The sequence below is a fragment of the Microcebus murinus genome, chromosome 3 (genome assembly GCF_040939455.1).
Source record: "Microcebus murinus isolate Inina chromosome 3, M.murinus_Inina_mat1.0, whole genome shotgun sequence".
Classification (NCBI taxonomy): Eukaryota; Metazoa; Chordata; class Mammalia; order Primates; family Cheirogaleidae; genus Microcebus; species Microcebus murinus.
The window spans coordinates 70,197,328-70,225,000 of record NC_134106.1 but is presented as its reverse complement, the minus strand read 5'-3'; the positions used below and the strand labels follow the sequence as shown (position 1 = coordinate 70,225,000).

Here is a 27,673-nt window from a genome sequence, read left to right as displayed (position 1 = left end):
TGTAGTCATGAGAAAGTGATTTTATTTATTTTTTTGACATCAAACTTGTTTTCCCATATAAACATAATTGGAAATGTTCAAAATAATTTCTCTTAACTACAGGGGAACAATTTCATTTTGCCAAAGGACAGGCATTTTGTGGCCTTATACCTACATTTTTTTATATTATAACATTTCTAAATTTGGGATGTGTCTTATAATTGTTGATACCTTACAAAAATTGACAATGTTTTTTCTTTCTTACTGGTACTTAATAGTACTTCTTCAAAATCAGTGGTATTTTATATTTGATGAACTATGGCACCCACAGCCTATTAAGCTTTATTTGTTAGTCAATATTAAATGAATATATAATTTTGTATTTGAATAGTGGGCTGTTTGGGGTTTAGGAATAAGTGAATGAATGGTAAGTTACTCTGCTGTATTGTAAGGTCCTATAGATGTGGACCATAATAGCCTGTATATTACATATGAATAATATAATACATGTGGTTAATAAGTATACATTTGTTAAATTCATGAGTACATGCATGAACAAATGAGTAATAGGAATACAGTTTGAGAGGTGAGTTGAAGGAGGAGTACTTTCATGAACAAATCTGAGATTATTGGTTAGGAGTGTGGTACTGGTCATCCAAGGTCATGGTCTCAGTTTCACCTGGGCAGGAGCTCTTTGAATATACCCTTAATCCCATCAGCTATCTTGTAAATGATGTGGTTGCTATCTGTGGGAAAAAAGACCCGGTATGTGACTGATTGGTACAAATCTGTCACCCCTGTTGAAAACACATCTCTCTCAGATTACTCAGTTCCTTTCCTTCATTGTCTTTTTTTTTTTTTTTTTTTTTTTTTTTTTGAGACAGAGTCTAGCTTTCTTGCCTAGGCTAGAGTGAGTGCCGTGGCGCCACGTCAGCCTAGCTCACAGCAACCTCAAACTCCTGGGCTCAAGCCATCCTCCTGCCTCAGCCTCCCAAGTAGCTGGGACTACAGGCACAAGCCACCATGCCCGGCTGATTTTTATATATATATATTAGTTGGCCAATTAATTTCTTTCTATTTTTATGGTAGAGACGGGGTCTCGCTCAGGCTGGTTTTGAACTCCTGACCTTGAGCAATCCACCCACCTCGGCCTCCCAGAGTGCTAGGATTACAGGCGTGAGCCACCGCGCCCGGCCCTTCATTGTCTTTATTGCAGTTTGTATAATACTTTCATAGTTGTGTGCTTCTTTGTTTAATGTTTAGCTCTCCTACAGGGCAAGAAGATTCATGTGGGTAGGGCCTGAGTCTGTCTTGTTCACCTGTGAATCCCTACCACCTGACAGGTAGCCTGCCATAATGAACATCTCAAAGCAAAATTGGTCTGCTCATTCTACATCAGTAATAATGATGATAATAAAATAGCTCTTAGTGATATAGCACTTGCTGTACCCTAGACACTATTTTACATGCTCTATATATTATTAACTCCTTTAATTCTCACATTGGCCTATGAAGTATATATTGTTATTATCCCCATTTTTACAATGAGGCTGCACCTTTACAAATGTTTCACATGTTAAAACTTGCAAGTATATTTGTGCATACTATACATTATATATAGACATGGATTAGCATATTTATAAATAAACATATAGGATGTGCGTGAGGACATATAAAACATTTCGGATTGGATTTATTCGATTTTAAACTATGAATTATATGTTCTCTCTATTTAGGAAAAGATTTTACCTTTTTGCTTATATAGGGTTGTAATCCCAATTTTGTGTGTATACCAGGCACTTTGTTACCCAGTTTACAGGCATCATCTTTTATTAACATCACAGCCTCCTTATAGGTATCTGTTATTCCATTTACAGACAGGGAGACTAAGGCTAAGGGAGATCAAAAGAAATGCCCTGGGTTGCATGACTGGTGAGTGGCAGAACATAAACAGGTCAAGGCCTGTCTCATTGTTGGAACAGTGTTCTCAGCTGCTCGGGGAACACAGTCCCAAGGTTAGGCTGGCCAACCTCTAAGAACCTGAAGAGAAGGTGACACCACCACATCTATTGAAGGATGCCCAGGATGTCACAGCCATAGCCTTCACCATCAGAAAATTCTTCCTGGTAGCCAGCCCCAGGCTTTTCACATCATGCTGTAATGGCCCACTAGCATGTCAGTTCAGATAGATTATGTGCTCTTTAAAGTCTGGGAGTATATTATTTACCACTATCCTTGACACTTGGCATTGTGGCTTGGCGTAGATGCTTCTCAAATCTTGACTGAATAAATGAATGGCCATGACAATCCCAGGAACTGGTATATGTACTTGATTGTTCTAACATCCTCTCATTTTAGTATCAATGATAACGTTGTCTGGCATCATACAGGTTTCTTGTCAAGACAGATTGTTATCTCACTTTCTTCTCTCTGAATGCATATTTTGAGCTTGCCTTTAAGGTAATGATAGTCTATTAGTTCTAGCTTATCTGAAACTGGGTCTGAATGAGTCTGGGCCTGGTGAATAGATGTGGAGATTGCATGTGCATGAGGACATACATACCCACTAAAATACACTAGAGGTTTCTCAAGATCTACTTCATTAGATGCTGTAGACTGTCAGGGGTGTTGTTGCACAGACTGAGCCCTACTAATGGGCTAGGAGACTGGGAGGTGAGCTGTTATATATCACACTTCTGATCAGGTTTTTACGAGCACCAAAGATCTGGTGTTGTGAAATCTTGAGCTTTATAGAGTTGGTCCAGGAGATTTGGAGTTACTAGGAGAAGGTTGGTGTGTTATTGAAGCCATGCTTTAGGGACATAGGCAGATTCGTCTTTTCTTAAGGTTACTCCTACCCTTGTAGAAGGAGAAGTGAACCATTCGATCTCTTTTCTTAAGTTAGTGAGTATATGAGTAGTTGTGGAGGACCAAACTTTACTTATAAAAAGAAGTAGTTTCCTTTAGCAAATATGAAATTCTAAAGACTAGAGATTCTGATTTTGTCATCTGATCTTGTAATCAAATCTTCTACATTCTGGTCTGAAAACTCATGATGGATGGACCATTTATTGAAGATTCTAGGAATGGGAGGGACTGGAGGAGCAGACACTGCCACTAGTCAGGAATGGCAGCAGTGGAGGAAAGGAAATATAGTACAGCTCTTGCACAAGTATTGTGGTTGTGGGTGTCCAGCTGGGAGAACAGGGCGTTAAGGGCAAGAGTAGATCTTGAGCACTGACTAGGTTGGAGTCTGTTGTATAGCTCAGTGACAGTAGGGTCTCAGGCCATAAATTCCTGTTGTGGTGTCCACTGGCCGAGGGTCAGGTGCTTAGCTATGCCCACTGGGCCAGAACTTGACCCCTTGTTCAGCATAGTATAGTCCAAGAACACAGCTGTCAGTTACCAGCAGTTCTGTGCATAGAACAAACACTCCCCTCTTGGATGGTAATGGTGAAATCTGGACCTGTCTGTTCCCTCAATGTGTCATATTTTCTTTACTTCTCAGTGCAACAGAATGGAATTCGGCATTCTTCCTACACAGCTTCACGGAAACATATCTGTATTGATAAAAATACGAAGGTTATTTGCCAGGGTTTCACTGGTAAGCAGGTATGTATATCTAGATTTTTATTTTAAAGTGTAGATTTGAGATATAAAAAGATGTAACTGCTTTTTGCTTTTGATATCACAAAATTAATAGCATGATTGTTGCAGTAAACTATATTGTACAACAGTGGGGTTGTATCTTAGAAGGAAGTTAGGTATCTTTAAGATGAAAATTGTGTTTAAATATACCTTTAAAATCCCTGAAAGTATACTGTATTGGAAAAACCACATACTGTCTTTCAGCAAGTACAGCATTACTGGTTGGTTTTCCTCCAACATTGGAATGGATCACTGTTTCTTTGATTAAGCACCAAGTAAAGTAGGTTACTTGTATTTGGGTCTTTTACAAAATATATATATATAGTTAAACAGAGAATCCACATTCATTGTAGAGAAATGCTCAAACCCAGAGAAGCTCATTAAAAGTGAGACTGGCAGTAGAACCAGCACAACACTGAATGCCATCTTATACTTTCTCTGTGGCAGTGGTCTAAGATGAGCAGGTAGAATTGCCTAAAGTGTTTTAATTTGTTCTTATTCATTTATAGTCATTCTCTCTCTCTCTCTCTTCTGTCAACATCATAGAATCTGCATAATTTTAAATATATCAGTGATGTAATTTTGCAATAAAATGCAACATAGGAATCTCCTTTCCCTATTCCCTACCACCTATTCCACAGGAATTCCTTCTGTTAGTAAGTTGGCATGTGTCCTTCCAGATATTTTTCTTGCACCTACAAATATAGTGTCTTATATAATGTGTATTTTACAGAGTTTATTCTACAGAACTATATGTATTAATATTTACATAACATTATAAGTATATAGAGCATATATCTATAAAATAGATTTTTAAAAGTAAAATTGGATGTCAAAGTTTCTGTGTATTTAAAATTTTAATAGCTTATACTAAATTGCCGTTTAAAACATTTGACCAAATTTATACTTCCACCATGGTAGATGCACAGAATTTCTTAAATGATGGAATACTACCAAATCAGTTAAAACATAATCACGTGTCTTAACCAAAATATTCCTTTCTTCATTATTAAAGGATGTATGGCAAAATAAAAGCATTTAATTTTTTTTGTGCTAATTTTAAGTTAATGATTTTTCTTTAATTAAAATAATTGTCCTGCCAATTCTACAGTATGTTGGTTATCTAGAGCAGAGGTCAGCAAACGTACTCTATAAAAGGCCAGATTGTGAAAATTTTAAGCTTAGGGTGTTAATACAGTCTCTGTTACAGCTACTCAACAACAGCATTGTAACAGCAAAAGCAGCCATGGAAAATATGTCAATGAATAGACATGCCTGTTCCAATAAAACTTAATTTACAAAACTAAATCCTATAGGCTATAGTTTGCTAAGCCTTGATCTAAAAGATGATAGCTAAATATCTACATTTCTATAACTTCTGTTTTAGAAATGTTTGGAATTGTTTTAAAACTATACAGTTCTGTTTTAAAAAAAATAAATTTGGCTAGCAGATTGTTTCATGTAAAATATTCGTTTGCTTTTGACTTTTTTTGACTTTTTCCTGAAATAACTGGGCACACAAATGTAAGTTGCAGTGAACCTTTTATCTTTTTCTTCTTTTACTCTTCTATTCTCTTAAAAAAAATTCCAGTCAATGGTAGGCTATTAGAAAAAAAAAGAATCCACCACCAACCCGAAAAGAAACACACATAAAACCCTGAAATTTGTGTGTATTTATTTATATATATATATATATGTGTGTGTGTGTATAAATATATTTCTTTTTATGGAAATGAAATCTTGCTGTGTTGCTCAGGCTGGTCTCAAACTCCTGGGCTCAAGCAGTCCTCCTGCTTCAACCTCCTGAGTAGCTGGGATTATAGGCGTACACCACAGCACCCAAATTAACATTCAGCTTGTTTTTTGGTTATATATTAGTATTATTAGCATATAGTCAAATGCTTAATTAACTCAAATTCCCCATATAAGCTTATTATGTATGATTTTGTTTTTCTATTTGCTAAACTTTATATGATCTTACGACATTTTAATCTCTAAGCTTTTCTGTAAGAACCATCATCCACACGTAAGCACTATCTAGAACTATCGCTGCTTCCTAAATTAGGTGATGGTTTACCTAAATATTTAAGTCCAAGGTTGGTTTCAGTGTCTTTTATTTACCAGCAATTACCTTGTTTCCCATTCACTTTCCATGGTTTTGCTTTTGTTTTTGTAATTGAGAGCCATAATTGCCTCAGATTTGTTGATTCAGATTCAGTTATTATAGAGGTAATGATGAGGTGTGAAATTTAGAGCTTATGTCCGCAGGAATTCTGCATTTTGTCTCAGTTCATTTTTTCAGTGCGCATGTTGTTCCACATATGAATGAAAAATATTTGTATTGTAAGTAGATTTCAGCAATGCAGATTTCCAATGGGTGCTATCTTATTTCTTTTAGTGATTTTTATGAGCTGCTAAAATTATTCCTATTCCTAACTGTACTGGCTGGTGATGATGGGAAAACTAAGGAAAATAAGCTTATTTTCAATGGAAATGTTATTCCTGGTTAGCCCTCTATTAGAACTAAAATCGCGTCCGTTTGAATTTACCTGGCAGTGTAGTCTAAAACCATCTGGAGTGAAAGACCAATGTAATGTGGTTTGATCCTTTTATAAAATACAGAAGTTACAGCAATAATGTACTGCTATGTTTGCAAACATTTTCACTTTTCATTTTGTTTTTTTTATTAGATTTTCTTTACTTCCTCCCTTCTTCCTTCCTTTTACTTCCTTCCTTCCTTTTTCTTTTTTTTTGTCATTTTCTTTTTGCTTTTATTTCATTGCAGACCAGCAAGAGTCTGCAGAACACACTTTGAATAATACTGTGTTTTAAGAGAGAAAGTATTGGCCTCTGGTTCTTTATAAAACTCTGTGCCTGACTTTAGACAAGTCAGTTAACAGGCTTAGGGCCAAATTTCTTATTTTGAAAAAGAATTTGAATCAGAAAATTTCTGATATCCTTTTTAAGGCCTCAATTTTTATGCCTTTAATAGAATGTGAATAGTTGAGTCAGCATATTTAGGTCATTGAATGGCCACATAGATCCATTCATTTTTCAACAACTATTGAGTACTTACTATATGTAATGTGTTGATTATGTGCCATGTTGCAATGAACAAAATAAACAGAAATCACTGTCTTCAGAGGAATTTACATTTTAGTAGTGGGTGGTAGAGAACTACATCAAAATCAATGGATAGATGATATGTTAGAAAGTATTAATATAATTGCTATGGAAAAAATAAACCAAGGAAATGAGGAGTGTGCATATGTGGGTGGAGTCATGGTGGTCAGGAATGGGGGGTGGGGTGGGGATTTTATATCAGGTGGTCAGGGTGACTGACCTCTGAGTCAAGATCCAAAGGAGATGTGGGAGTGAACAAAATGGATATCTGAGAGAAGTGTATTCTACAGAGGGCACATTGAGGCCATGAGGCAGCCATGTGCCTGCTGTGTGTGGAACCTGCAAAGCCAGCGTGGCCAGAGTGAAATGAAGCAGGCAGATATGGGGATCTCGGGTGGAGAGGCAGGTTGTGTATTGATCTGTAGGACAGAGAGTTAAGGAGTTAGGCTTTTACTATGATTGAAATCTAAAATAATCAGAGTGTTTGAGCAGAGTGACATGATCTTCCTTATGTTTTAACAGGATCACTCTGGCTGCTGTGGAGATTAGATTGAAAGGGAATAAAGGCAATGATCCTTCAAGGGTTGAGGAGACTTATGCCAAGGTGTAGAAAGGGGAGAAGTTGTCAAATGTGTTTTGAATGTAGAGCAATAAGATTTACTAATGGATCTAATACGGGATATAAGAGAAAGAGAAGAATAAAGAATGACTTCAGTATTTTTGGTCTAGTAAGGAGTAGAGCTGTCATGAACTGAGATGGGATAGACGGGAGGAGAGTGCTCAGAAACTCAGTTATGGGCATGTTGAGTTTGAGATATCTATTAGTTCTCCAAGTGGAAATGTCAGGTAAGCAGTTGACAATGTGAGTATGGAGTTTAAGGCAAAGATCTCAGGTAGATATGTGCAGTGTGTATATCTGTATGTGTATGGGAGGGTCATGATAAGGGATGACATCTCCAAGGGCATGAATGTAGATGGAAAAGAAATCTAAGGAGACAGAGAAAGAGAAGAAGAAAACCAGGGGAAGTGAAGCCCCAGAAGCCTAGTGAAAAAGCATTTTTCAATTTCTGGAGCCATTTTTTGTTGTCACACCTGGATGGGGTAGGGGAGAGGGTATGGTACTGGCATCTAATCGGTAGAAGCCAGGGCTGCTACTAAATATCCTACAAAGCACCAGATGACCACCCATAAGAAAGAATCATGTCCAAAATGTCAATATATCTGAGGTTGAGGATGGAAAATGAATGGATAAGGAAATACAGGATGTTGACTGGGCAGTGTTAAAAGCTCACATAAGGTCAGTGATCATTAATTGAAAGTGAGGCCAGTTAGAATAACTTTGTGGTTTTGGGTTTTTTCCTGGCCACTGTTTGGTTGTACTGGTGCAATCTTAGAATAAGTAGAAAATTGGATTTAACCCAGGTTGTAGTTTTGCCAGATGTATAAGCTGAGGTGAGAGAGAGCCAAGGTTGTTGTGTGAGTATAATGATCTACCATGGATTTTAAACTATGTAAAGAGGGGTGTGAGGACACAGATTGCTGAGAAACAATGAAAAGGAGATATTCTTCTAAGTAGACACCGGGGTATGTTTGATCATCAGCCAAGTTTGAAAACAGGAACCCTTTTTTATAGCTATTTTGGCTTTACAGAGTGCTTTTGCTTCAAGGTTCAAAGCTGTGTTTATTAAGTTGGCAGGAATGTTAGATGTATGTTATTGTTTGGGAGTAAAACCTATTTGTTTTTCTTTTCCTAAATTGCTAAGATTGCCTTTGCTTCCTCTTAGGCTTCCCAGTTTGCATTTTCTCAAGGGTCTTATGCTTTTTCCCCTCAGGGCACCTTTCATAGCCAGCAGGCATTGGAGTATGGCACCAAACTCGTTGGAGGAACCACTCCAAGGAAAGGCGGCCAGACACATCTGGGCTTACCGGTCTTTAATACTGTGAAGGAGGTAATTAATGGCATCTGAGTTTGGCCAGAAAAGAAAAGCAGAGGAAGAGTGAGCTTTCTTTGGGCAGAGATCTTAATTGTGTCCTTTTTGGGAGAGTCACTTGTTATTTTAAAATTCAGTAACCTAGAGAAATTTCAATCACAGTAAAAACCAGCGTGTCATTTTGGCTTATAGATATGCATCACTAACTATTAAGGGAAGAAGTACTGTGGCCCGGCTTCTGTTTGGCTTGTTATCCATTCCTTCCAATGTGTTGGTAGTACAAATGTCAGTAACCACTTCTTAACTCTTACTGAGTATGGACTGTGTAGCAGCACTGTGCTAGGTGTTTCATACACATTGCCCTATTCAACCCTCACCATAACCCTCTTATGGAGGTGCTGTGGTCATCCTCATTTTAAAGACAAGAATATTATTAGTGCAAAGAGATTAAGGGTCTTGACTATGGTCTCCCAGCTGATAAGTGGCAGACTTAGGATGGCTCAGAGTAAATAAAGAGTGTGGACCTATGCAAACAAAATGAATTGTAGAATCAGATTGACACATCACAGGGGCCTAATCTCTTCCCCAAATTGCTGATTTCTTAATAATACTTTTAAAATGATTTTTAAATTAAACTTTAATTCTTTGTTACAAAACTAATATGTGCTTATTGTAAAAATTCAGGTGATAACAAAGGTAAGTAAAGTTAAATTTCATAGTGTTTTCCATACTTTGGATTTTGCTTCTGTAGAGAGCTAATTTATGCTCGCTGTACATTCGTTTATTCTCTTTCTACTCTTATGTGAACATATACAAAAATAATAGTATTTTAAAAGAAACTGTAGTGCAAACACTTGGGTATTTAATAAAATCTAGTAAATAAATTTAGTATTTAGTGTTGATGTATTGATTAATCCTTAAGTGTACCTCTCCACTCTTCTGCATAGTTTTCAGGTATGTTTTAAAGTATTGTATTTTTTAAAGTACACATTTATGGATTTAATCTCTTTTCCGAATAGTAATCAAATTGAGGTTAATTTGTACTCTTAATCCTAAAATGCAGGAAAAAACAAATATCCTTCAAATTTAGATTTTTCATTTTACTTTAAACTTTAAGATAGGATGTACTATATATGTGTATTTGTGTTTTAAATGTGCTGTATTTTTTAAAAGTAAAAAAAGTTACAAATTATAAATTCTATTATGGCTAACCTTATGACCTCAAAATATAGAGAGATGTTTTTTCAGAATTGCTTTAGGTAGATAGACTTTTCTTTTGTCATGGGCCTTTTTTACTTTCTTTTAAAGAAAGTTTGTGTTGCTAAGCAATTCATTTATTATTCATAGTGACAAGAATAGATGTGGCATTTGGAATATTCTATAAGTTCTTTGACAGATACTGTCAGAGTTTTAAAAAAAATATTTTTAACCCTTAGCCTCATTTATAGATGATCTATTAGCATCATTTGACTTTTTCACTGTCACTCTTTTATTAGGGATGCAGTAGAGAAAGCTCCTCAGTATTTGGGTATGTGAGGAGTCATTCAGGGGTGATTCTCAAAGACACTTTTTTACTTCTGCCTAGTCTTCTAGTTATATTTGTATGTTCTGTAGCTTAGTATTTGTTGTATCCATTGTCAAATCCTTGCATAGCCTTCTAAAATGTTTTGATTTGTATCTTGATTAAGTTACATTTTTAACATTTATGGGGAGGCAATCTGCTGTAACTGAAAAGAATGGACACTTTGGAATCAAATACACTTAAGTTTAAATCTTTGCCACTTCCTAGTTATGTGACCTTGTGCAATTATTTCACATCTCTTGGCTTTGGCATCTTGATTTGTAAAAATAGGGAACTCTGCATTCAGGTTTGTGATGGAGCCTTAACTGAGAACTACATAGAGCCCTTTTACAGGGCCTATTACAAAATAGCTGCTATTCTTGGAGAGTCAGAGATTGTGGTCTCTGTCTTCAAGGAGCCTCCATTACAGTAGAAGAGAAATGACCTCACATAGAGGTTGGAAGAAGGATACATCCATATTGATATTGATATTTGCAGAGAGCATGCAAAGACCAAATGCAAGCTAATGTCCACAGAGAGAATGGTGGTCAAATTGATATTCTCTAAGTGTCTTACATCGTGAAAGGTGATAGCAATAGAAAGAACCCAATGCTTATTTAACCCACATTCTTATTTCATGGCTGTTTATGCATGCACATTTTAGTTTGATATGTTTCTTTCTAATAAATGTGTGTTTGGAGTAAAAATTGTCAGGTGAAAAACTTCATTTTTCCTATTTGTTGATAATATTTATCAAGTATATGATATATTTTTAAACAGACATTTAAGAGCTGAGTTCTAAGCACTTGGAGGCTTACTTAGTCCTTGTTTTCCTAAGGAGATGCAGGGTCTTTGGTATTGAATAGGTGGTATAGTATCTTGGTCAGCATGAGACTGGTGTAAAATAAAATTGAACTTGTCACAGGAGTGAGGGGACACATACACAAATCAGGCAGTGCATTCAGATTTACTGACATGTCATAACCTGAAGGAGTGAGATGTCACAACTTTTCAGTTCACAGTGGAATTCAGAAGGGACAGAGGCTATGCTTGATTCTGCTGTTTTCTGACAGTGTAGTGAACTTGAGAATGGGAAGAATGAAGACATCCTGTATATCCTGGTGGTATCCTTTTCTGACCCTAAGACATTATTAAAATCATGGTATTGAATTTATTTTACAATGTTTATGACTTAACCAATAATAACGTGCTTCATTGTTAATGTTTTAGGCCAAAGAACAAACAGGAGCAACAGCTTCTGTCATTTATGTTCCTCCGCCTTTTGCTGCTGCTGCCATTAATGAAGCTATTGAGGCAGAAATATCCTTGGTTGTGTGTATTACCGAAGGTATCCCACAGCAGGATATGGTACGAGTCAAGCACAAACTGCTGCGCCAGGGAAAGACAAGACTAATTGGTCCAAACTGCCCTGGAATCATCAATGTGAGTGCAAAAAATAAAAAGAAGTCCAGATTTAGCCTCTCACAAGGCTAAACAGCTTTGAATCAGTCCCAGTATGTTTGTGTGGCTTTTTTTTTTTCCCCTTTTCTGAAACTATGGTTTATTTTCTTTCAGCCTGGAGAATGCAAAATTGGCATCATGCCTGGCCATATTCACAAGAAAGGAAGAATTGGTGAGTATGTCACTTTCTTATAAAAATTCTTTGCTCTAAACTCTCAAAACTCACAAAGAGAATTTGTGACTGCAGATCAAGTTTATTTTAATGAATTTAACTTTAGTAGAATTTGCCAAGGAAGTTTTGTAGTAGATTGATTCTATATCCTAAATACAGTGAGTTTATTTGAGAAACAATTATAATTCCACAGAATCAGTGAATATTTTGGGGCTTTTTAAAAAGATTTTTTTCCTGCTCAGTACTCTGTGGATTCTTCCCTGTGTTCCCATGCATTAGCAGTTAATTTCATGTCATTGCTAAGTAATATTATTGTTATGTAGTATTCTATTATATGATTATACCACAGTTTGTTTATCCATTCTCCCATTAATGAATATTTGGGTTGTTTCCATATTTGAGCCTTATGAATAAGAATTATGTGAACATTTGTGCACAGGTTTTTTATTTTTGTGGACCTGCTTTCATTTATCTTACTCAAATACAGAGGAATGGAATTGCTAAGCCATAGAATTGAGTATGTTCAATTTTTTAAGAAATAGCTAAATAGTTCTTTGAAGTGACTATTGTTTTATATTCTCACCATCAACATAGGAGAGTTCCAATTGCTCCACATTTCACAAACATTTAGTATTGTCAGTATTTTTAAATTTCGCCATTCTACTGGAAGTGAAATGGCATCTCATTGTGGTTTATATTTGAGTGTTCCTGATACAGTATCTTTTCCTGTGCCTATAGGTCTTTTGTGAAGTATCTTTTCAAAATTTTTGCCCATTATTTTTTGTTGGGTTGTGTGTCTTTTTATTGTTGAGTATTGGAGTTTTATAAATATTCTGGATAAAAGTTGTTTGTCAGATATATGTGATGTCAATATTTTTAGTGTTAGTGTTTTTATATCCTGTCCAAAAATTACTTTGCCTTCTTGGATATCGTAAACTTTCTCAAAATGTTTTGGGAAAATACATTTTCCCAAAATGAACTGCTATTTGGTTAATTCCTCAAGAAAATAGACAAATTAATATTTCAAAGTTAGCCACATTATGCCTGTTTTTAGACTCTTTATACCTAACTTTCATTAAGCTATGTTGTTTCCCCACAATAATAACTGGTTACAGTGTTTTTGTCTATAAGCCATGACTGCTAATGCTAAATAAGAATAATCATTATAGTGGGTGAATGTCAGTTGTGTAGTTTACAGAAATGGGTTAAAGATTGTGATTTTTCTTTATTACTAACATCTTTTAGAGCTATCAGCTCTGCTGCCAGTGTGGACTTGGTAAATTCACTTATGAGGGAGGTTACAGGGAGCTTTATAGGCTATCTGAGTGTCAGTGGGACCTGATCCACATAGTCACCAATGCTCTTGTACGTATTTGGATTTTACTTATACCCTTGATCTGCTTTGAATAGTTCCTGCTATAGTATTGAGATGAACATGGAAGGGGGAGTACTCTGTGCTGAGTTTCCTCTCTAATCATTGTTCAGCTTTCTAAGGTGCCCATAAACCTAAAAAAAATTAAAAAGTAAGAGAAATTCAGGGAAGTCCTTTAGATCTTGACCCTGTAAATGGCCATAACACTTGATGGGACAGGCCTCTGGGAAACTGCTTGTAATTCCTTTCAAAAAGAACTTTTTTTCCCCTTAAATATTTATCTAAAAAAAATATGTGACAGTACGAGACTTTTGAAGGGGTGAAGAGGGAAAGATGGTTATTTGTACTAATTATTCCTATTTTGATGCCATTACTAATAGTCTCAGTGGCTTTGTTGACTTCAGATCCTTGAGTTAAGAGTTTAGGGAAGGGAAGGATTTTTTAGTCCCTTGAATATTTCTGAATGGGGTATAATGTAATATGATAGCAGTATAATAGTACAGTGGCTTTCCAGTTTGTGTTAATGACAGCTAATAAAATTGTATATCTGGTAATCGAATGTTATATATGGAGTGACTGACTGCATTGACTCTTATTTGCTTTGATTTAAGCTTTTTCTTATTTCATCGTTTAAATATATTGTTGATTTGTATAGCAAATCATGGACTGAATTTTATATATACCCATGTTACTAAAAGTATTTGTAATTTAGTTTACTATATGATAGTCTATAATATAAATACAATCTAATATTTTTATTTTTTTTATTTTGGAGTATTATGGGGGTACAGATTTTAAGGTTTCAATAAATGCCCATTTTCCCACCTCCCCCCCACAAGTCTGAGTCTCCAGCATGACCATCCCCCAGATGGTGCACATCTAACTCATTATATATGTATATACCCGCCCCACTCCCCCCTCCCACCTGCCCTATACCCTATTCCTGTAGTACCTATGTGACCACTTAGGTGCTGTTCAGTTAATACCAATTTGCTGGTGAGTATATGTGGTGCTTGTTTTTCCATTCTTGGGAAACTTCACTTAATAGTATGGGTTCCAGCTTTAACCAGGAAAATATAAGATGTGCTATGTCACCATTGTTTCTTAGAGCTGAATAGTACTCCAAGGTATACATATACCACATTTTATTAATCCATTCTTGGATTGATGGGCACTTGGGCTGTTTCCACAGCCTTGCAATTATGAATTGTGCTGCTATAAACATTTGAGTGCAAGTGTCTTTTTTGTAGAGTGTCATTGGATCTTTTAGGTAGATGCCCAGCAATGGGATTGCTGGATCAAATGGTAGATTCACTTGTATCGCTTTAAGGTATCTCCATATTGCTTTCCACAGAGGTTGAACTAGTTTGCAGTCCCACCAGCAGTGTAGGAGTGTTCCTCTCTCTCCGCAACCACGCCAGCATTTATTGTTTGGAGACTTTTTGATAAAGGCCATTCTCACTGGAGTTAAGTGATATCTCATTGTGGTTTTGATTTGCATTTCCCTGATGATTAGAGATGTTGAGCATTTTTTCATATGTTTGTTGGCCATTCTTCTGTCTTCTTTAGAAAAGTTTCTGTTCAAGTCCTTTGCCCACTTTTTAATAGGGTTATTTGATTTTTTCTTGCTGATTTTCGTGAGTTCTAAGTATATTCTAGTTATCAGTCCCTTATCGGATGCATAGGATGCAAAAATTTTCTCCCATTCTGTAGGTTGTCTGTTTACTTTCATGACTGTTTCTTTGGCTGTGCAGAAGCTTTGTAGTTTGATCATGTCCCATTTATTTATTTTTGTTGCTGCTGTGATTGCCTTTGGGGACTTCTTCATAAACTCTTTGCCTAGGCCGATGTCTAGGAGAGTGTTTCCAACTTTTTCCTCTAGAATTCTAATAGTTTCCTTCCTTAGGTTTAAGTTTGTTATCCAGAGTGAGTTGATTTTTGTGAGAGGTGAAAGGTGTGGGTCCTGTTTTAGCCTTCTACAGGTGGCTATCCAGTTTTCCCAGCGCCAGTTATTGCAAAGGGATTCTTTTCCCCAGCGTATGTTTTTGTCTGCTTTGTCAAAGATTAGATGGCTATATGAGGATGGTTTTATATCAGGATTCTCACATCTGTTCCACTGGTCAATATTCCTATTTTTGTGCCAATACCATATTGATTTAATTACTGCAGCTTTGTAGTATAGTTTGATATCTGGCAAGTTAATGCCTCCCATTTTGTTTTTGTTGCCTAGAATTGCTCTTGATATTCGGGGTCTTCTTTGGTTCCATACGAAGCGTAAAATTATTTTTTCTATATCTGTGAAGAATGCTGATGGGATTTTAATAGGTATTGCATTGAATCTGTAGATCAGTTTGGGTAGTATAGACATTTTGATGATGTTGAGTCTGCCAATCCACGAGCATGGTATGGATTTCCATCTGTTTACATCCTCTGCTATTTCCTTCCTTAGTGTTTCATAGTTCTCCCTGTAGAGGTCTTTTACCTCCTTGGTTAAGTATATTCCTAGGTACTTTAATTTCTTTGTTGCTCTTGTGAAGGGAATTGAGTCTTTGATTTGGTTCTCAATTAGATTGTTGTTGGCGTATGTGAATGCCTCTGATTTCTGTGTATTGATTTTGTATCCTGAGACTTTACTAAATTCATTGATCGGTTCCAGGAGTTTCTTGGTTGACTCTTTGGGGTTTTCTAAATATAATATCATATCATCAGCAAACAGTGAAAGCTTGATCTCTTCTGCCCCTATTTGGATACCTTTAATTCCATTTTCCTGTCTGATTGCTGTAGCCAAGACTTCCAGCACTATGTTGAACAGAAGTGGAGATAGAGGGCAGCCTTGTCTGGTTCCAGTTCTAAGTGGGAATGATTTCAATTTTTCCCCATTCAGTATGATGTTGGCTTTTGGATACAAGCCATATATGGCTTGTATCATTTTCAGGTATGTCCCTTCTATGCCTATTTTCTTAAGTGTTCGTATCATGAAAGGGTGTTGAATTTTGTCAAAAGCTTTTTCTGCATCTATTGAAAGAATCATGTGGTCTTTGTTTTTGCTTCTGTTTATGTGGTGAATTGCATTTATGGATTTACGTATGTTGAACCATCCCTGCATCCCTGGGATGAAGCCCACTTAGTCGTGATGGATTATTTTTTTGATAAGTGTCTGGATTCGGTTAGCTAAGATTTTGTTGAAAATTTTTGCATCTATATTCATTAGGGATATTGTTCTGTAGTTTTCTTTTTTTGTTGCATCCTTTCCTGGTTTTGGTATCAGAGTAATATTCGCTTCATAAAAGGTGTCGGGGAGGTTTCCGTTCTTCTCGATGTTGTGGAATAGTTTCTGCAAGATAGGTACTAGTTCTTCTTTGTAAGTGTGGTAAAATTCAGGTGTGAAACCATCTGGACCGGCACTTTTCTTTTTAGGGAGATTTGTAATTGCTGTTTCTATTTCAGCTGTTGAGATTGGTCTGTTCAGGGAATCTATTTCTTCCTGGTTGAGCCTAGGGAGGCTGTGTGTTTCTAGAAATTTGTCCATTTCCTCCACATTTTCCAGTTTGTGTGCATAAAGATTTTTGTAGTATTCATAAATTGTATCTTGTATCTCTTTGGGATCAGTCGTGGTATCTCCTTTTTTGTTCCTGATGGAGCTTATTAGAGATTTCTCTTTTCTGCTTTTTGTTAGCTTAGCCAATGGTGTGTCAATTTTGTTTATTTTTTCAAAGAACCAACTTTTTGTTTTATTGATCTCTTGAATAGCTTCCCTGTTTTTAATTTCATTTAGTTCTGATTTGATCTTGTTGATTTCCCTTCTTCTGCTGGGTTTGGGGTTGGTCTGTTCTTCTTTTTCCAGCTCTTTGAGTCGTTTCGTTAGATTGTCTATTTGTGATCTTTTTGTCTTTTGGTTATAGGCATTTATGGAGATAAACTTTCCTCTCAGAACTGCTTTAGCTGTGTCCCAGAGGAGTTGATAACTTGTCTCTCCATTGTCGTTTTCTTCATAGAATTTTTTAATTTCCATCCTGATTTCTTCATTTATGAAGTAATCATTTAGTAGGAGTTTGTTTAATTTCCACGTTTTTGTGTAGCAATGTGAGTTTCTGTTAGGGTTGATTTCTAGTTTTATTCCACTGTGATCTGAGAAGGTACATGGTATGATTTCTATTTTTTTAAATTTCTTGAGATTTACTTTGTGTTCTCGGATATGGTCAATCTTAGAGAATGTCCCATGAGCTGATGAGAAGAACGTATATTCAGTGGATTTTGGGTAGAATGTCCTGTAGATGTCAGTGAGACCCAATTGTTCCAGGGTTTTATTTAAATCCATTATTTCTTTATTAATTTTCTGTTTGGAGGATCTGTCTTGTGTCGTCCGTGAGGTGTTGAAATCTCCGGTGATTATGGAGTTGCTATTAATCCATTTGCTTAGATTCAGTAAGGTTTGCCTTATGAGACTGTGTGGACCTAAGTTGGGTGCATATATATTTAAAATTGTTATCTCTTCTTGTTGAAGTGTGCCCTTCACCATTATATAATGACCCTCTTTGTCTTTCACTACTTTTGTTGGTTAAAAACTAAATTGTCTGAAATTAGAACTGCCACACCAGCCTTCTTTTGGCTTCCACTTGCCTGGAATACTGATCTCCACCCTTTTACTTTTAGTCTACATGCATCTTTGCAGGTTAGATGTGTTTCCTGAAGACAGCATATACTTGGCCTGTATTTTCTTATCCATTCAGCCAGCCTATGTCTCTTGAGTGGAGAGTTTGAACCATTCACATTTATTGATAGAACTGATAGGTAAGGTAGATTACTCTTCTTTCTGTTGGGTTGGATGTTGTTTCTTTGATTTCTCTCTTGAGCCATTGTATTATCTGGCCTTTAATATCATTGGGTTTTGGTTGTTTTTATATTCGTGAGTTTTTATTACGGTGTTCTGTGCGTAACAGTGTTTTGAGTACTTCTTTTAGGGCTGGTCTTGTCTTGGTGAATTCTCTGAAACTTTGCTTGTCTGAGAATGTCTTTATTTCTCCTTCATAGATGAGGCTTAGTTTTGCAGGGAATAAGATTCTAGGCCGGGCATTGTTTTGTTTCAGAAGAGTGAGAATGGGATCTCAGTCTCTCCTTGCTTTAAAGTCTCATTAGAGAAGTCTGGTGTTATTCGAATTGGCTTTCCCTTGTATATCACTTGCTTCTTTCGTCTTATAGCTCTTAGAAGGGTCTCTTTAGTTGATATTTTAGTCAGTCTGATGACTGCATGTCGTGATGTCTTCCTGTTTGCATTGAATCTCCCAGGGGTCCTCTGAGCTTCTTGAACTTGTATATTGAGATTTTGAGCAAGACCTGGGAAATTTTCCTCTATTATATCTTCAAATAGCTTTTCCAAGCCTTGAGTGTTGTCTTCTTCCCCTTCTGGTAACCCTATGAGCCTCACATTAGGTTTCTTCACATAATCTCACATCTCCTGTAGGCTTTGCTCTTTTCTCTTGTTTCTCTGCTCTATCTCTGTGACGGTTTTATTTAGTTGGAGGATGTTATCTTCAATGTCTCAGATTCTTTCTTCTGTTTCATCTACCCTGTTCTTGAGACTTTCCACTGTATTTTGTAGTTCCTTGAATTGATTCTTCATTTCCAGGAGTTCGGTTATACTTTTCTTCATTGTGTCTATTTCTTTAGTGAACTTTTGTTTTAGGTCCTTGAGGCTGTTTGCGGTTTCTTTGTGTTGGTTATTGAGTTGTTGTTGCAGCTCGGTGAGTCTTCTTATGATCCACATACGAAATTCCTCTTCTGTCATTTTTGTTGCCTGATTTTGGTTGGTGTCTGTTTCTAGAGGGCTGGTGCTCCTCTTTCGGGGTGTGTTTTCCGTTTGGTTCTTCATATTTCCTGAATTCCTTTGCTGATTTCTTCCCATGTCGATCAGTTGTTGTTTCTTTCCTTTAGGTTTTTGAGTATTCACACACCTTGTTTAGTTTCCGAGCCATTAGGTGGTGTCTGTGGGTGAGATTCGACCACTCCCTGTATATTGAGTCAGTGGGTGCCGTGAAAAGGCTGTGCAGGATGCCTTCTCTGTCAGTAGGTGGCGCTTGCTTGGAGGAACAGCCTATGCTGTTGGATTTTGTGTCCTGTTATCAGCTCTTGTTCTGGGTGGAGCTTGGTTGGGTAAGCCTGCCCTCAGGCACCACCGATGTTGTTGGCAGGGGTCAAAGTTCTGTTCTCTGCTTCCAGGAAAAGCTGTCAGGGCAGGGCTGGAATGGTCCCGCTCAGCTAGGAAGTGTGCATGAAGGGATGGGGCTGTCTGAAACTCGCAGTCTGGAGCGGGCCTGGCTTCTTTCCACCCTCCCCAACTCAGCAGCTACTCCTCGGCCTCTACCAGGAGGCCAGGCCACACGCCACCAGGCCTCCCCGGACTGTGATGCCAGCCGGGAGGTTCCCTGCGCAGGAACGCCACCTGGGCTGGGCATACGGCCTCCCTTTGGGAGGAGGGTTGCCCTCTAAGACACTGATGTGTCCCTGAAGGCACACACACCTCAGTAGGCTGTTCACATATATTCTTTCTGTGCCCTGGGCAATGCTAGACCTCGGTGCACGGGATCTGGTCTGCAGGTCTGACCTCTGGGTCCCAGAGTTCAAACTGTATCCCCACCAGGGAGAGGAGTTCCGGTTCCAATTCACCCACATGGAGCCCACGCTGGGTCTATGTCTCTCAGCCTCTGAGTCGGCACCGTTCTCCTGGGAACACCGTGCCAGCAGCACCTGGGAGGGCTGGCGGGTAGGGAGCTCACAGTCTGAGTTCCCCTTAGTCAGCTGTAGGGTCCCAAAAGGGAAGGTCCTGTTCCCTGGAGGTGTCTCCGGCTGGTGGCTGTATTGTCTCTCTGGGTAGCCGCGGGTAGGGTCGGCGGAGGGGAGGAGGAGGCAATAAGGCGCCTGCCGCGCCGCTCAGGTCTGTGGACACGGAGGTGCCGGGAGGGAGTTGGGAGTCTGGTGCCGCGTCTACTACAGGCTCACCGCTAGCTGGTGACGCCGGTCTCTAGGCTGGTGTCCGCAGGTCTCTCCACCCGCTGGGGAGCCCACCAGCAGTCCCGAATGCAGGGGAGGGAAACGGCAAATCCACCTACCCTTGCCGCTGGTCTCAGGGCTGCTCCGGCGGTCTCAGCTTCCAGTTCTTCTACGCAGCCTCCTCCCGTGGAGTCTCCTGGGGTCTCAGGTACCCCTCCTTCCGGCCCTCGTCCGCTGTATGCTCGTCTTCTTGCTTCTTTTTTTTCTAATTTCTGCTAGAATCTGTCTTTTCTGCAGAGACACTATCTGGCGGTGTTTCTCGTCCGCCATCTTGATTCACCACTCTCCAATCTAATATTTTTGAATTCTTTTCCTGTCAGGTATTGTGTCCAGATCTGGTACCCTGACTTATGAAGCAGTTCACCAAACAACACAAGTCGGATTGGGACAGTCTTTGTGCATTGGTGAGGGATTTTTGCTAAAATCATTTTATTAGAGTACAGTGTCTTCATTGAATGAATATAGTAATAATTATTGATTTTATTTATTAAAGTTTTGATACTATTTTGTTAAAAATATGCTATGATATCAAATTTAATTTAAGTGTGAAGTTCTTCTGGATATTTTCAAAATTCATGGTCCAAGATTTAATTTCCAATTTGAGGAACAAACATCTTGGGACATGTGGTTCATGGAGAGCCTTGGTGCTTGAAAATACCATTTATTTTTCTTGCTGTTAAGAAATGGTTCCTCATATTAGGACTTTTGTTATCATTATAATTATGTTCAATGTGTCACAGTTACTGAATTCTTCACCATTTTCTATCTTATTCTTAAGGCACCTCTGAGCTGGAAAGTTATGCTATTATACCTTACTGTTGAGAAAATTGAGGTTGAAGAAGGTTAAGTTCCCCAGAAACTCTCTTTTTGCCATATCATGCTGCCTCCCGCTTAAAAACATAAAACTTCCAGCAAGTTTTTACATTTTAAAATAATTTCAGTATTTGTTGCCAAAAGCCAGGCAAATTTCTCATTTTTATAAATATTCCTTCAAATCCTTAGACCTTTCAGAAATATCTTTTATAATAAAATAAATTATAAAATATAGCCTTGGAGTATTTTTAAGATCCAAATCCATAAATTCAGTTTTAAAAGCATTAATTGAGCCTTTCTATGTGCAAAACTGAATCTTAGGCCCAAGAAAATATAGTGTGATAGAGCTATGATCATGCCATTGCATTCTAGCCTGAGGACTGAGCAAGACCCCATCTCTAAGAAGAAAAATAAAAAGTAATTAAAAAAAAAAGCAGTCAGTCTGTAAGGAACATTTACCTTTAATCCTCCCAAATACACATTCTTAAATGTCAAATGCTTGTGGGAGATCCCTGTATGCAGGCTCTGTCATCCCCACTCTGGATCCAAAGGAAGAGGGATCAGGGTACCCGGTATCCTATTACACACAGGCACTTGTGTCTAAAAACTTAGGAGTGGTTTTCTGCAGTATGCCTCATCAGATAGTTTCTTTGCACAAAGAAATTTGTTAAATATTTATTCTTTTCTCTGTTAAATATTTATTCTTTCCGCATAACATCAGCAGGCAATACAAACACACATTTTCTTACGGTGCTCATTTCTAAAGTGTTATCCAGGATAATTTTGTGGGAAGGAAGAGGCTTGATAGGCTTGATAAAGGAGCTAACACAAAAAGAAGGTTAATGTTTGTATCAGGAACCAACCACCATTAGCATTCATGTAGTATTACGAACAGAAATAAATATGTAATTTTTGAATGTTAAATGCAAGAGTAATGATACATTTAAATATATTAGGGGTAGGTAAAATAAGAAACCAATTGAAACAGCATTTCTTGACCTGAATTCCATAGTTTATCCTTAAATTTTCAGCTGGTGTTGATATTCTTTGACTTTTTCAGGTATTGGAGGTGATCCTTTTAATGGAACAGATTTTATTGACTGCCTTGACATCTTTCTGAACGATTCAGCCACTGAAGGCATCATATTGATCGGTGAAATTGGTGGTAGTGCAGAAGAAAATGCTGCAGAATTTTTGAGGCAACATAATTCAGTAAGTTTGGGTTTGGAAAAATATAACTCCTTGCTCTTAAATGTTATCAGAGGCTTTAGAAGTTATTTTTATGTTTTCAAAGATTAATTTTTCAAGAAAACATGAAAGATAAAATTAAACCTTCCTAAGCTAGGCCATCTGTACCAGACACTCAGAAGATTCTGTACTCTTTCTGGGTTGATTCTCCTCCCCTTTCCTATTCTCTACTTTGCTACTCAGAACCCTTCTCCCCAGGCATGACTACACTTTGTGGTAGGTAAGTTGGCCTGTGGCTGAATAGAGAACATTCCATAAGCCTCAAAGCCTCCACTTGACCTGCAGACTTATATTTCCATGGTTGGTGTTCTTTTGCTGGGTTTCAGAGGGAGTAAATGTCCTTTCCCTTTTTCAAGGCTGACCTTCTAAGGATCCTATTCCTCTTCCAGAATCTTGCCTCCCTCTAGCTTCAGTCTTTTATTCAGTGTAGAATGGCACTTCTCTTCAGAGGTAGAGCAGAAAAGTTTACTGTCTACATCCTCAGGAGGCTTTCCTTGTTGCCTCTTCCTTAGAATTAAATGTTAAGAAGTAATATGGAGAGGTATCATAATTTCATTTAGCTTAAGGGAATTAAGCCCTATATTGGGGTGAAGAAGGGTGGTGGGAGGAGAGACACTGAAGCAGCTTGGTACTGAGCAGCCCCATTCAGTGACTGTGCTCCAGACACTGTGGTGTCCGAGAACTGTGGGGAAGAAGCATGCAGATGACTTCCAGAGTTTTTCTGACATGGACAGATAAGTGAAAAGGCATCTTCAGGAGGCCAGGCAACAGGGGAGATACTTTCTCTATGTTTGTTAAGAAAAAAAAAAATTGAGGAGGAGTGAGTGAATTAAATGTCACTATAAAGTAATCAATACTGGGGAGTTAAAAGAACCACTAATGTTACCTACAGGGTAGTATACATAAAACAATGCATATTTATGTGTGCTTTAAGGAATTTTTAAGGGCTATTTTGAGTATACTTGATTTTCTACTTTGGTGATTTTAAGCCTTACCTCCTATATAAGACGTGACTCAACTTTCCCTTCACTCTCTGGATCTGTTTCCTTACTTTTCATTTACTCCCTAATCCTCAGCAATCTGGCTTCTGTCTGCCACTTAGAAGCTCTGTGACCTTGGGAATGTTTCTTAACCTCTTGCTGCTTCAGTTTCCTCATTGGCAAAATAGGGATATAGTAGTACCTGCCTCTTATAATTGTTGTAAGAATTGTAAAGTTTAAATCACTTGGTAACATATAGCAATGCAGTGTCCAGCATGCAGCATGCTCTTGAGCAGTTTGTTGGCATTGAATCTTCTTTGTCTCTTGCCATTGTTTTTGCAGAGGTCACTAGAGGCCTCAGTTAATTCTTCATCCTATCCATCCTCTTGGTTTTTCCCTGGTTTTCCTCCTCTTTATCCCTCCCTGAATCTATTTTCTATGCCTGTTTCTAAATGCAAATTTAGAAACAGGCATAGAAAATAGATGTGTAAATGATTATCTTATAAACAACATTGTACTTCATGCAGTTTCCATGGCAGAAACCTGAGAACTACCTTTTATTCTCTCATCCCGTTTCCACTCACTTACCCAGATCTGTTTAGGATGGCAGGAGCCACGTTCTGTCAGTGGATTCATTCATACCTGACTCTAACTCTAGACTGTGTTATGGATGGCAGGGAAATGGTATCCCATGTGCCCAGCCTAGTCCCCTGGCATAGTAGGCATCAGTAAGTGTCAAATAAATGAAAGAATAAAGTAGATTGTTAGGAGACTGGTGTAAAATTCAAGATTCTCTTGAATTAAGAAAAGTTATAAAGTTTGAAATTTAAGTAAAAATGGACTTTTCTTTAAAAAAAAAAGATTTAGGTTAATAATGACATAACACTATGTTAAATTGAATTTTCAAATGTATTACATAAAGCACAATACTTGACATAGAGTAAATAATAGATGTCATCTGCTGCTACTTCTGCTGTTATTGTTCCAGTGACAATTTTTTGCAAAAGTTGTGTTGTTTAATCTTTAACTTGACCTTTTAGGTAAGATGTTTTTGTCATTCTTTTAGGAATGAGGGAACTGGTACAGAAGGTTAATAACTTGCCAATGGTAGCACATGACCAAGGGATGGGATTCATACTCAGGGCTGCCTCACTTCTCCATTATACTGTGGAGGGATCTGGAGTCAGATTGCAGAAGTTAAGGACCAGGAATTAACAGCCCTGGGCATATATACTCAGACCATACTGATATCATCCTAACTGGGCTTCTATTTATAGGCTTTCAAACTCCTCATCATTTCTATGTCCTGTTTTCTGACTATACTTCCCATAATCTTTTAATTGTATTTTTCTCCACTTAAAAAACTTTCAATGACTCTTTTTTGTCAATGAGACAGAGTAACTTTGTTTGACATTCTAGGCTTACCATCAAAATCTTGTGTCTTTCTAGTGCAATAGTATTCCCACTTTTGGGGGGTTGAGGTGAGAGATCAAGTGGAAATTAATGCCACTCGAACCATATTCTATGCAGAGCCCATGAGTGAATAAATAAATGACTTGTGGAGTCTTTTGTTTTTGATTGTATACCACAGGTATATAGGTAGGTGCTGGGCATACAGAAATGAGTGAGAACATAATCCCTGTGTTCATGGAATTCGTAGTTTAGTGGGGGAACACATGAGGTATAGGTTACAGCCAGTGTATTGAATTTAACAGTAGAAACGTGTAAAAGGCATAGCAGGGTCACTGAAGAGATGATCAACTATGAGGACCATTGTGGAGAGTGTGGGAGGGAGAGTCAGGAAAGGCTTATGGGGGAAGAGAAGGCTTGAGCCAGTTCTGAAAAGTTAAGTAGCAATTTGCCAGGTATCCAAGGGGGGTAGTAAACATTCTCAGCAGAGGCACAGAGGTAGAGCAGTGTAGGGTACTGGAAAATAAAGAGGAAGAAAGAACGATGGGAGATAGGCTGGAGTAAGCAGTGTCAGACCTTATAGCATCTTACATGCTGGCACTTGGGCATGAACAGGGCAGTCATTAGAACTGCACTAGTAATCATTCACTGGCATGTACTACTCACAGTAAAAATAAAAAAGTCAGTTTCATGTAAGACTGTTCTTGATGAAGCATTAAAAATTCATTTTATTAAATTTTTTTTAGATTGTTTCCATTTTTATTTTATTTTATTTTTTTGCTTTTTTTTTTATTTTGGCATATTATGGGGGTACAGATTTTACAGTTTCAATAAATGCCCTTCTCCCCCTCGTCCCACAAGTCTGAATTTCCAGTATGACCATCCCCCAGATGGTGCACATCTCACTCATTGTGTATGTACATACCCACCCTCCCTCCCCTCTCCCACCTGCCCTATACCCTATTCCTGTAGTACCTATTTGTCCACTTAGGTGCTACTGAGTTAATACCAGTTGGCTGGCAAGTATATGTGGTGTTTATTTTTCTATTCTTGGGATACTTCACTTAGTAGTATGGGTTCCAGCTCTAACCAGGAAAATATAAGATGTGCTATATGACCCTTGTTTCTTAGAGCTGAATAGTACTCCATGGTATACATATACCATATTTTATTAATCCATTCTTGGATTGATGGGCACTTGGGCTGTTTCCACAGCCTTGCAATTATGAATTGTGCTGCTATAAACATTTGAGTGCAGGTGTCTTTTTTGTAGAGTGTCATTGGATCTTTTAGGTAGATGCCCAGCAATGGGATTGCTGGATCAAATGGTAGATTCACTTGTATCGCTTTAAGGTATCTCCATATTGCTTTCCACAGAGGTTGAACTAGTTTGCAGTCCCACCAGCAGTGTAGGAGTGTTCCTCTCTCTCCGCAACCGCGCCAGCATTTATTGTTTGGAGACTTTTTGATAAAGGCCATTCTCACTGGGGTTAAGTGATATCTCATTGTGGTTTTGATTTGCATTTCCCTGATGATTAGAGATGTTGAGCATTTTTTCATATGTTTGTTGGCCATTCTTCTGTCTTCTTTAGAAAAGTTTCTGTTCAAGTCCTTTGCCCACTTTTTAATAGGGTTATTTGATTTTTTCTTGCTGATTTTCATGAGTTCTAAGTATATTCTAGTTATCAGTCCCTTATCGGATGCATAGGATGCAAAAATTTTCTCCCATTCTGTAGGTTGTCTGTTTACTTTCATGACTGTTTCTTTGGCTGTGCAGAAGCTTTGTAGTTTGATCATGTCCCATTTATTTATTTTTGTTGCTGCTGTGATTGCCTTTGGGGACTTCTTCATAAACTCTTTGCCTAGGCCAATGTCTAGGAGAGTGTTTCCAACTTTTTCCTCTAGAATTCTAATAGTTTCATACCTTAGGTTTAAGTCTGTTATCCAGCGTGAGTTGATTTTTGTGAGAGGTGAAAGGTGTGGGTCCTGCTTTAGCCTTCTACAAATGGCTATCCAGTTTTCCCAGCACCCTTTATTGAAAAGGGATTGTTTTCCCCAGTGTGTGTTTTTGTCTGCTTTGTCAAAGATTAGATGGCTATATGAGGATGGTTTTATATCAGGATTCTCACATCTGTTCCACTGGTCAATATTCCTATTTTTGTGCTAATACCAGATTGTTTTAATTACTACAGCTTTGTAGTATAGTTTGATATCTGGCAAGTTAATGCCTCCCATTTTGTTTTTGTTGCCTAGAATTGCTCTTGATATTCGGGGTCTTCTTTGGTTCCATACGAAGCGTAAAATTATTTTTTCTATATCTGTGAAGAATGCTGATGGGATTTTAATAGGTATTGCATTGAATCTGTAGATCAGTTTGGGTAGTATAGACATTTTGATGATGTTGAATCTGCCAATCCATGAGCACGGTATGGATTTCCATCTGTTTACATCCTCTGCTATTTCCTTCCTTAGTGTTTCATAGTTCTCCCTGTAGAGGTCTTTTACCTCCTTGGTTAAGTATATTCCTAGGTACTTTAATTTCTTTGTTGCTCTTGTGAAGGGAATTGAGTCTTTGATTTGGTTCTCAATTAGATTGTTGTTGGCGTATATGAATGCCTCTGATTTCTGTGTATTGATTTTGTATCCTGAGACTTTACTAAATTCATTGATCGGTTCCAGGAGTTTCTTGGTTGACTCTTTGGGGTTTTCTAAATATAATATCATATCATCAGCAAACAGTGAAAGCTTGATCTCTTCTGCCCCTATTTGGATACCTTTAATTCCATTTTCCTGTCTGATTGCTGTAGCCAAGACTTCCAGCACTATGTTGAACAGAAGTGGAGATAGAGGGCAGCCTTGTCTGGTTCCAGTTCTAAGTGGGAATGATTTCAATTTTTTCCCATTCAGTATGATGTTGGCTTTTTTGTA

The 27,673-nt window shown here is 37.8% G+C and overlaps 1 protein-coding gene across 1 annotated transcript in view; it reads left to right on the top strand.

The window, feature by feature from the left end:
• Positions 1 to 27,673, top strand: part of SUCLG1 (succinate-CoA ligase GDP/ADP-forming subunit alpha) — a 39,281-nt gene that overhangs the window by 3,081 nt on the left and 8,527 nt on the right. The window contains exons 2-7 of the mRNA XM_012774260.3: positions 3,488 to 3,591; positions 8,583 to 8,699; positions 11,473 to 11,685; positions 11,818 to 11,875; positions 20,615 to 20,698; positions 22,168 to 22,319. Of these exons, the coding sequence (XP_012629714.1) occupies positions 3,488 to 3,591; positions 8,583 to 8,699; positions 11,473 to 11,685; positions 11,818 to 11,875; positions 20,615 to 20,698; positions 22,168 to 22,319 (728 nt within the window). The remainder of the gene's footprint in view (positions 1 to 3,487; positions 3,592 to 8,582; positions 8,700 to 11,472; positions 11,686 to 11,817; positions 11,876 to 20,614; positions 20,699 to 22,167; positions 22,320 to 27,673) is intronic.